Here is an 11,504-nt window from a genome sequence, read left to right as displayed (position 1 = left end):
CATATATAGTGTATATGGTCACCACTAGATTATTGTGTCATAAACCATTTATCTATCAAATGTTAATACATAGTTTGTTGTAAATGATAATGAATTATTAAAAGATCCAAAATAATAATGATGTGAAGCACAAACCAATTTTTCTCTACCTTTATTGATTGAAATATAGACAAGTTTCTGTATCCTTACTATCAACAGCTTGGAAAATATAAAAGACAACTATGACCATGCCACGAGAATATTATGCTTAATGTCTGCAGGTTATTAGTTAATATTACAACAATATGATTTTTTAAGTACATACAGTAGGTATACAATCTGTACAAATGTTAACAGGTTCACAGTAAAGTGTTACAAAAAGCAGAGAGAACTGAGGGTGGGCGAGTGTCCTAACTAAATACTTCACATTATGCAACAATAGCAAAAGTCTTTAGTCAACCCTGTCATTTTTAAATCAATTATTTTTTACATAAAGCATGTGTCATGGATGTGTTCCACCCGAGAGTCAACGTAAAGGGAAATGATGACCTAACAGGGGTCTGTACTTCCTGATCTTTCTCTTGTTTGGTCATAAAGCTAAGTAAAATATGAGCCGCCAAACATAAACGAATGGATTAAAGCAGCGCTCACCATTAATTCCCAACATATCCGAATGACTCACACAGTGCAACTTTGTCAAATTTGGTTGGGAAATGAACAAATACCAGAGTATCTCAGCGGTCACATGTTTGGTTTGGTGGTAAAACAGGAACCAGTGAATGTTTCAGAAATCCCCCCTTAACCTGAAACATTGTTCACTTTGCTAATAGGCCTTTTTACCTTATGACTTAGGTTTGATGAGGGGATCAAAAATAGCAGAGTAGATGTTTTAGGCATTTAACTGTATGCAACCTATATGCAATAAGTCCTGTGACGAATGGAAAGACTGTGACTCCCTGATTTATCCTAACTTGATTTGGCTTTTAAACGAATTAGCAAGATGAGCTTTTGCTGTTATTGAAGCCACCGTGCAGCCTATGCGTCTCTAAATCCACAACCAAGTGAGTCTAAATTCTCCCTCGTGCAGGTTTGATGAACCTGAGCTATCGTGCTTGGCGGACAACAATACCGCGGTGCAGGTCCGGCATGAGACTGAGAAGAACACAGACCGTTTTCACACTTTATCAACATACAGTTGAAGTGAAAATGACACAAATAACCAAAGACTAAAGGGTGTATTACTTTTTGTAGGCAACAGAGGGCGACAACATACCGTCTTTTCACCGAGAAATGTCTACTTTGGTAAAGAAGGTGTTAAACAACCACACAACAATGATATATATGTCACACAGTAACTCCGAGTAAACACAGTGAACATGATCTGCTCTGTAAGTGTTTCTTACTGCACATGCACATGTCTTCCCAGTATGACCCTTCCAGTGTCAAAAATGGCCTATACACATCATTGTTTAGCAAATACCTCTGCCACATGTGTTATAATAGTATTTGATATTGTATTATTACATGAAACAATGTGTAAAAATGTTTATTTCACAGTAAATCAGGCAGTGGCTGATGGTTTCTTATCTACATGACACTTACTGTGTATTTTGTTAGGGTGCAGAGTGAATCACACAGTGTGTCAAGAGAACGGGTCAAAACATGTGGCGTGCTCCTGGTTAATATCTCTTCATACATCAACTGTACGCCCTCCTGTTTTTTTTATTTCTGCACTCAGCATCCTCACTCAGTGTCAGTGGGATCACACTTGTACCATGGTTTAATTACATATTTTGCTACAGACGCTTCAAATAATCTTTGACTATGACAGAAAAAAAGCAACGATATGCAAGTCACTTTATATGCAACAGTGTCACATTTGTCTCGGTAAATTTTTACTCAAAACCTTTTTTCCTAGGTGTTTCTCTGCATCGACCTTTACAATTGCTGTCATGGTGTTGCTCAAAAGAATACCTACTGTTTCACAGCTTAATATAGGAATTTTCAAAAACAGACAATACTGTCCATACCATAACAAAAAGGGGAAAGAAAATTAAAAAATAAAGACTTTGGGGTGAATGAAAGAATACTCAAGATATAAATACAATACACAAGATAATAATCCTCCGTCTCTTTGCCTTCTGACAACAGCTCACTCTCGCTACTATACACTTACAAACACGCACGCGCGCACACACATGCACGGGTACACTCTACCAGGTTGCAGACTCTTGCCTTTTGCAGCAAGGGCAATGGGAAGTCACTGAGACATTGAACATACATCACACCGATTAAAAGCCAGATGGGACGCTTCTGCGGCATAGGACATGCGTGAGTGTGTGTGTGTGAGAGAGTGAGTGAGGGGGGATGAGGATTTGTCAGTGGGACGTCACGTTGTTGTGACGCGGCTGCAGGATGGGGTCGGAGAGCGGGCGGAAGGGGAGGATGGAGAGGATGGCAGAGCTGTTGTTCAATCACTCAGTCTCTCTGGGCAGGATGGGCGGGACCCAGTCTCAACATGTTGCCAGAGCAGCGGCCTCTTACTCTCTCTCTCTCTCTCTCTCTCTCTCTCTCTCTCTCTTTCCTCCATTATCACTCACTTCCTGGTCCAGACAGTGTGTCTCCCAGGCCTTAGTCTCGTATCTTCAGCTGTGGCGGAGCGAAACAAAAACACACATTAGGAACAAGAAAAGACAACACAATTTCGTCGCTGGCAAAAGAAACCATTGGGGACTGACATTGCATTTGTAAACATCTAGGAGGACTACAGTATCATTGTTGGGGCAGCAATTTACGAATATTTTCACGAGCGATTAATCTGTCGCTTATTTTCCCCCGATTAATCGATTTGTTGTTTGGTCCATAAAATGGTTAAAAATGTTGTTTGTGTTTCCCAAACCCCTCAAAGATATTCAGTTTGCTTTCATAGGAGCGATGAAACCAGGAATCATTTAAATTTAAGAAGCTGAAATCAGATAATTTATTAAATAGTTAATAAAAATAAATTTAATAGTCGATTACTAATCCATAAATTTATTCATTGTTGCAGCTCATATCTCTAGTTTTAGCTTTTCTTTTTCTATTTTAATATTTTATTCGGTCAATCTTCTTTCATTTTATAACTCTTCCCTGCCATTCTCTCCCACAACCAGTGTTATCTTGCTTTTTCCTCCTTCTCCTAATTGGTTATATTAAACAAAGTGTGACGCTGTCGGTGAAACGTCACAACACTGTGCTCATACTGAAAATACAGTTCAATCACAGCAACTCAACCTCAACTACAGGTCTTTGAAGCTTTGTAATTGAATCTAACAAATGCAAACTCCGACATGGTTTCTTGACTCCATACTGAGTCTTTGATAGAAGGAAAACAGTAGGGGGGAGTGGAGGAATCATAATCAGTCTTTCAGCACAAGTTCATCTGCCCCTCACACACCGCTTCTCTTCCCTGGGACCCCGGCCTACAAAGAAGGGGTCAATGGCCGCATTCCTGCTTTGATATCAAAGGTTCCCTGGTTACTCATAGCCCGAACAAAAGCTTCTTCATCTGGTTAGTGGGATAAAAACCCCTCCCCTTCTTCATAATAAAAGTAGGGCCCATTGATGTTTAAAAAAAAGCCACTATGAGAAGATGGTATGATAGGCCAAAGGAGACATTTTTATAATAACTACCTTTTTTGTTCCCTACGTTTCACTTTCAAACTAAAAAGCAATAATCCAAAAATGATTAGATCATCTGCACTGTCAATTATTACAGTGTATACCATTCGAACATATCATTCTCACCTGCTCATGATGCTGCTGTGATCTCTGTGGACACAGGCTCGATATCCTTCACAGCCTCCTCAATCACCTCGATCACCTGGGCCATCACTTCCGCGCACTTTCCTGACGGGGTTTTCTCTGTCTCTGGCTGGCTGGCTGCTGCCTCTGTGACTTGGCTGGGAGCGGAAACTTCTCCTGTTGCTGTTGCTGGAGCTTCCTCTGACAGTGTTGAGAGTCTGTTTGGACTCAAAGGGCTCTCAGCTTTTACGCGGGTGTCTTCGCTCACAGGACCATTGCTGTCGAACTCGACCACAGCCTCTTCTTCCACTGTGAGTTCCTCCACCATCTGTGCTACCTGCAGGACCACCTGGACTGGCATGGGGATCTCCTCCACTTTGTTCTGCTCCAATGTTTCTTCTTCTTCTTCTTCTGTTTCCTCTGGTTGTGGATTCACATCCTCAGCTGCTTGTTCTACACCTGGATCCTGATTTTCTGCTTCTTCTTTGCTCTCTTCCTTCTCCAGCTCTTTGCAAGTTTGACTCTTTACAACTTCTTCCACTACAATCATTTCTTCACTTACATTTACCTCTACAGCTTGCTTCAATCCTTCCACTGGTTTCTCCTCCTTCTCTTTCTCCTCCTCCTCTACATCAAGGCTCTCTGTGAGCTCTATTGCGACTGTGTCAATAACCTCCATGGCCACATGAAGTGGCTGGGGTGACTTTGGTACAGGTTTTTCACAGACAACTGCAACAGGGCTGTCAGTGATGACGATGCTTTCAGTTGTGATCTCTTTCTCTGTTCCTGCGGTTGCCTGGGCTGGTGATGGGGTGGTGGGCTTTTTGGGTTCTTCTGAAACTTTATCCATGGCATCCTGAATTACAGTCTGGGCAATGACCTTGCTCTGAGCTTCAATTCCACATGCCTCCTGCACATCCTTGTTGATTTCTTCCATCTTCTCGCCGGCCTGCTCCCTGACTGCACAGATCCCTGACTCTACTCTCTGAACACCAGTGGCCTCCACAATCTCTACAACTGTGTCTTCCGTCTTTATTTCCTGCACATGGATAAGTTCACTACAGACTAGCTCTGACACTGAAACATTTTTCATGATCACCTCTTCTGAGGCTGCCACTTGGTCAGACTCCACACTGAGTGGGGTGATACCAACGGTGATGACAGGAACCTCCTCTCTTGGTGAGACTACAGAGATGGTTGGCTCAGTCTCCTTTGTGACAGTGGTCTCTGTAGTCTTACATATAGTAGAGGACATCTCTTCAGTCACAACCTCAACTACTTCGTTGATGGGCGCATTTCCTTCAGTGGCAGCAACAAGCGGTTTCATGTCCATTTCCACTTCCTTGGTCTGTATAATTGGCTCAGTGACTTCTATGCTCATGGTACAGACAGCTGTTTCAGATGTTGGTGTAATTGGATTGGTGACTTCAGCTTTTGGAGAGTTTGCGTTCAAAGTGGTGGTCTGAAGGACCACAGACTCCTCTGGAGCAGTGGTGATGACTCCGACCCTCTCAATCTCAGGTTCAACACTCTGTGTGGCAGCTTGAATGTCTGCCTCTCCACTCAGTGAATTTTCGACAGCGGGCTCAAGGTCAGTGGTTTCTACCTGGTGCACTTGGGCCAAGCACACTGCATCTTCCTCTACATTGACTTCCTCTGGACGTGTTGGTTTGTCTTCCACTAAAACCTCTGTGCTTAGGGCTTTACGGATCACAGCCATAGATTCTACGAGGGGTGTTGCAGGCTTCTCCTGTGCCAGTTTGGCAATCTCCTTGGTGCCTAGGCCAGTACAGATAGCCATTGCCTCTTCCCGAACATGTGGCTGCAGGATGGTATTTGTCTTAGACTCTGCAATATCAGTTGGTGGTTCATCCTCATTTTCTTCAGAAGCTGTCTCAACTGGTACATCTTTGACAGTCACAGATGTCTGAGTTGCAATTTCACCAATTTGGGCCTCAATACCTGCCACGACCTCCATGGCGCTTTCTGACGAGGGTCCATGGGGAACGAGGGAGGCTTCTGTAGCTGGAGCCTGAGCGACGGGCTTCATTTCAGCTGTGGACAGCCTACGTCCCATGTGACCCAGAGCTTTACGGGACAGCACAGCCTGCTCCTCATCATCTGCAATTTCAGTGTCAACAGACTTTGGCGTTGCAGCATTCTCTGCCTCCTCTGGGATATCACTCAGCTGATCTTGATTATCATCAGCACCTTCGACGGTGGCTGGAATCCATGAAGGCGCTCTATCCTCAGTGGACACTTTCACCTGAACTGCGGCTGGTTCTGCTGGGGCTTCTTGCTTAGTCTCAACTTGTTCATCATACTCTGAGAGAGGAACCACAGCTGGGGTGTCAGAGTCCTCCTCGCCTAAGCCCACTTCATTTGACCCTTGCTTTTCAACCTTCTTCTTCCTACGTCCAGGAAGAAACTTCCTCAAGGAGAAAGATGACTCTTCTTTCGGTGCTTCACTGTCTGACTGGACTTGCGCATTCTCCTCTGGCTTTTCGTCAACTTTTGACTTACTCTTTAACATAACCATGCGTTTCAGTGTGTCCCAGGTTGATTCTCTCTCAGGCGGGCTGCTTAAAGGTTCAGGGGAGGAAACGACTTCTCCTTCACTCTCTGTGTTTTGTGAAGTGGAGGGGACAACAGCAGCTTCAGTTTTGTCCTCCTGTTCCACTTCTACAACTGGTTCTGCAGCTGGTGCTTCCTCTTCAATCTTGGTCTCCTCATCATCTGAATCAGAGGTCCTCCTTGTCCTCTTTTTGGTTCCACCCATACACATGAGGGCCTCCCAGGAGACAGAGGTGTCCATTTTCTTTTTGGGCTCCTCAGCACTACTGACCAGTTTGTCAGTGTTTTCAGTCTTTGGCTCTTCCTCAGTTGGCTCTTCTTCCTTAGCCTCCTCCTCAACACTCTTATCTGCTAATGCAGCACTCTCAGAAGAGGACAACGTGGCTGACTTTGCTGATTTCTCACCCGTGGCTTCATCTTCGCTCTCAGAGGACCTTTTCACAAGCTTCTTGGGTGTTACTAGTTTCTTGAAGGAGGACCAGGCAATGATGCCCTCTTTTTTCTTCTCTCCCTCAGAGGAAACTTCAACGTCGGCTTCTTGGCTAGACTCATTCTGGGTCATCTCTACAGCAATAACATGCTCTCCTGACTCCTCTGGAGATGAGGGCCCACTGTCAGCTTTAGGGGCCTCGGCTGACTCAGTGGAGGACTGAAGTTGCTCGGGTGTCTGCTCCCCAGACTCAGTCAGTTTGTTTTCTGTATCTTTCTTGGTCTTCTGTTTCTTAGTTGACAGCTTCTTCAAGCCAGCACCAGTGAAAAGCTTCTTCAGGGGGCTTCCCTGGGGCTTTGCCTTCTCCTGTGATGATAGCAGCTCAGCCTCAGAAGTCACCTCTGCTGGAGCCTTGTCCTCTTCTGCACCACCTTCTGCTTTTTCCTCTTCTTGTTTGGTCTCATCGGCAGTGGCTGCTGTAGGAGCTGGGGTTTCACCAGTGACCTCGGACTCCGGGGTTCCCTCTGCTTTTGCTTCCTCTGGAGTAACTGGTGCCTCATCCTTGGGCTCTGATTTTTCCTCCTCAGGAGTTGCTGGTGTCTCATCCTTGGTGCCTTGCTCTGCATCAGGCTTCTCCTCCTTTTCCTCCACCCCTGCAGCAGTCTCCTCTGTTTTAGCTGTATCCTCCTCAACAACTGCCTCCTTGTCTTCCTCCTCCTTTGTCTTCTTGATGCTGGCCTTTTTTCGCAGGTTAGAGAAGAGGCCTCCGCCGAAGAGCTTTCTGAAGGGAGACATGGTCATGGTGGTCTCCTGGGAAGGTGGACTGGTCTCTCCTTCCTTCTCAGCTCCTCCCTCCTTGACTGCTCCATCAGTATCTTCAGCTGAAGTATCTTCAGTTGAAGTGTCTTCAGCCGGGCCATCAGCGGTTTCAGCTTTGTCAGTATTATCTTCAGAGAGTTCTGCCTCAACAGTAGGTGCCTCTGTGTCAGCCTCCTTTTCTTCAGCTGTACTCTTTTCCTCAGCAGTGACAGCCTCCTCCTCCTCCTTTATAGGTTCATCAGTCCCACTAACCTCCTCTCCTTCTTTGTCTTTGACTGTCAGCAGCTTCACGGGGTCTTTCTCCTCGCTCTTGTCCTTCTTCAGAGTAAATTTAAAGCCCACGAAGCGGAAGATCTTCTTGAAGCCCACTTCGGTGGCATCCTCAGGTTTCTCCTCGCCAGCCTTCTCCTCCACGGTAGAGATGTCGTTGACATCAGGAGATTCTTTCTCCAATTTCTCGCCATTCACTTGAGGAGCCACTTCATCCTGGGTGGTGCCCATAGTCTCAGTAGTCTCCTCCTTTTGAGGCACCGACACAGCATCAGACTGGCCAACTGAAATGACAAGAAAAGAAAGAACTCTCAACAATTTTTTAGGTTTCTCACTCAAAGTTCCTTCCTTCTACAGCTCATACCGTGCAACAGGAAAATCACTAACAATATTCCCATGATATTCATATAAAAATGCTTGGACCACATTCAATTCAACAAATTTAGGTAATGATGAGGAAATCAAATCAGCCTAGAACACTGTGATTAATAAAGTCTCTGTTATTAGTAAAGGAAAAATTACATTTCAAACTATTTTTCATCGCTGATGAGGGTCTTTTTGCCATCTGCAGATAATTAAAGATGTTATCCAGGAAATGTTTGCTTTTATCCAGATCCTCTGAGATTTTACGCATATGGTATTGGTATTGAAACAAATAACATTAATAGAGTGCAGACAACCTCATAAAGGTCCATTGCGTGACCTCATTCTAGGTGAAGGTCCAACTAAAACAGTTGTCTAATTCCTTATTGGGAGTAATTCTTTGGTAGTCATACAAATATAGGACAAAGGCCTTCTAGCAGCTGAGATTAGAAACAAAATGACACTAACAACCCACACATCCCCATAAGATGCCTATCCACCACATCCACTTGAGCTTTGACATATGAAGGCCTCGGGAACGAAGCTTCTCCTCTTTTCTTTCTCTCCTTTTCACTCAGATTTCACTACAGTCTGGGAAACCTCACAACTGACACTCTCAAAACAAATTCCCAGGACTTTTAATGACTAGATATCAGCTTACCTGATTACACACAGCGAGAAACAAAGATGCATGTGCCCTGCGGAAAACCATACATACTGTGGGAACAACCTCCTTCTCTTCTGAGCCTGTCAGGCCCTGGCAGAAGCAGCTTGTAAACAGAGACATGTTCTAGTCTCACACACAAAAATGCAAAACTGTGCGCCCACAAGTGTCCACAACCTTTTTTGAAATCATAGGCTTGAAGCTGCAATCACTGGCATGGCATTCCTAGAATGTTTTAGCTTTAAAATAGAAAACCTCCATTGGACGTAATATGGTAAAGCGTGTTGCCCAACACTGCACGCTTTTTTTGTGTGATAAAATAAAGAGGTGCTCTCAAACACTATTGAAGTGATATGGGGCACGCCCATACCTTATATTCATTACATTCATTTAGGATGCTCTCAACATTAAATGCCGGCGATTTAAAAAAAATGTTTATTTGTGTTTCAGTTACTGCGTCTCGTCTGAGACCATAAAGGATTTTAACTAAACAATACAGGCCTCTACTACCCCTCCTTAAAATAAGTCCCAATCCCCTTGACCCAAATTCCACCACAGCAGGATGGACTTGGACCCACCCCCTTCCCAAGGCACACACTCATGCAAACACAATAGCCTTTCTAACCCTCTGTGGCCTCTGAAAATAAAAGAAGGGGGGTGGTCGACTTTCCTACTACACACTGCAGTTTGGAGTTTGCTGTCTTTTATCAGACAGTTATAAACGTGAATAAAAAACAGCGACTGGGCAATTAGTAAGATACAGAGAGTCACATGGCAGTGGGGTCTGGAACGCACTTCCAATCACACAATTGGTCAAGCAAGTCAGAACAGAAAGACCACAAACGTCACGAAAACAACAAACCAATGTGAAACCAATTTAATTGGCTGACATATTCAGCTTAACCGAGCCTCAATAGTCAATGTGTGTTAGTGAACAATAATGTTCAATAAAGCTCTGGTGCAGGCAAAACTTTGAGTGAAGATGTCTTAGTGTGTGTGTGTGTGTGTGTGTGTGTGTGTGTGTGTGTGTGTGTGTGTGTGTGTGTGTGTGTTTGAGGGAGGGGTCGGTCTGTTAGCAAGCCAGACGAGGCCATGTGTATCTACATGGATAATAAAACAGGAACCATGTTGATTTAACAGACTACTGGAATCTCCCCCATCTTTTTGATCTTTGTTTTCAGGGCCAACTGCTTTTTTTTTTTAACAGGCACACAACTGTTAACATCCTTTGAGTGATTTGGTCTGGGGGGAGAATGAGTAAATGTGAGGGGTGGGGGGTGTTTTGAATAACGACTGTACCAGAAGGAATGTGAGTGTGAGGAGTGAGGGCTACAGGGGGCGAGCAGGGGACAGTCTAGAGATGAAGGGACATGGTTGAAGGGGATGGGGGGTTGCTGCCCCGAGGCTGAAGCCCTAACTCACTTTAGAGGGTGTTACATATCTCAGACCCTCGCGTTCATAGTTGAGATGCCTCTCTCTGTTGCAGACGGGCTTTGTTTACGCATGGCTGTGAGGGCATGTGGTAAGGTGATGCTCTCATATCAAATGTCGTCACCGCAGCCAAAAAAACACCAAACAATTGTTGTAAATCTACTCCCGTCTCAGTGAGATCAGATAATGTTTCTGCCGTGGAGGTTTCACTGCAATAAGTGTGTGTGTGTGTGTGTGTGTGTGTGTGTGTGTGTGTGCGTGCGTACGTGCGTGCTGAAAGGCAGCTATTCTTTGTTGACATCGTTTACAAAATATATGCAAATCCCTGTTATGATTATTGTCGTCTGGGGCAGAAGCCCTTAAAACAAAAGATGTCAGTTAAAATGAGGACAAGGGGACACAACACCCCCACACCCTCCCCCAGCAGGACCCCTTCCACCACCCCCACCCCCACCCCCACCCCTCTGCCTCAAAGGTGTGGTCAGCGTGTCTCCGTGGCTCTGGGGGGACCCTGCACATCAACAGCCACAGTGCTGATAACACCCACTTTTGAAGCAAATGCCTCTGTTATGATGTAATTCAAAGTCTTATGTGACAGTATGTCGCACTAACTCAAAGCAAAATATATAAACAATAATATTTTTGCATTACAGCCATATATCGAAACCAGAAACTGCTCCATTTCAACCATCACTCCCAGTTATAAGGCCTGAAGAGGAATCGGTCTTGGCATGTAATTAATTCCATACGCCCCCTCTCTCTCCTCCCTCCCCATCTTCTGTGGCTAAACTGAATAACCCCACTGGGAATTAGGATCCCACTCTAATCTAATGAAATACTTCACATGACGGGATGCTGGGAGCTGGCCCGGGCGGGCGATGGGAGCTAAAAGCGGGGCTTTGGAAATATTTCCTCGTATTCATCGTCATACATTTCTATCTGGCAGCTGTCACTGTGTCAAATTCTTTTCCCATCCAGGAGGTTGGTGGCTGTGAGGAATGCTCTGCCCCAGAGTTCAGGGCACTCAGAAGTTGGTTTGGGGAAGAGACAGCGGTTACAGCACTGTAAATGTTATTTGTTAGTACAGCGGATAACCTTTTTTTTCTTCCTTTTTACTCCAGAGCTACTGTAAGATGAGATGCTCTGGATTTGTTCTGACACATCCTACGAAACCACCGGTGATGATCAAGA

General features: G+C 44.7%; 1 protein-coding gene across 3 annotated transcripts in view; it reads right to left on the bottom strand.

The window, feature by feature from the left end:
• Window positions 1–135: 135 nt before the first annotated feature.
• akap12b (A kinase (PRKA) anchor protein 12b) overlaps window positions 136–11,504 on the bottom strand; it is a 43,070-nt gene continuing 31,701 nt past the window's right edge. For all 3 annotated transcript variants that reach the window (XM_035617816.2, XM_035617815.2, XM_035617818.2), the window contains 2 exons: window positions 3,766–8,139; window positions 136–2,628 (listed from right to left, as the gene is read on the bottom strand). In XM_035617816.2, the coding sequence (XP_035473709.2) occupies window positions 3,770–8,139 (4,370 nt within the window). In that variant the 3' untranslated portion in view covers window positions 136–2,628; window positions 3,766–3,769. The remainder of the gene's footprint in view (window positions 2,629–3,765; window positions 8,140–11,504) is intronic.

This window comes from Scophthalmus maximus, chromosome 18 (assembly GCF_022379125.1).
Source record: "Scophthalmus maximus strain ysfricsl-2021 chromosome 18, ASM2237912v1, whole genome shotgun sequence".
Classification (NCBI taxonomy): Eukaryota; Metazoa; Chordata; class Actinopteri; order Pleuronectiformes; family Scophthalmidae; genus Scophthalmus; species Scophthalmus maximus.
This window is presented reverse-complemented; position numbering and strand designations above follow the sequence as displayed.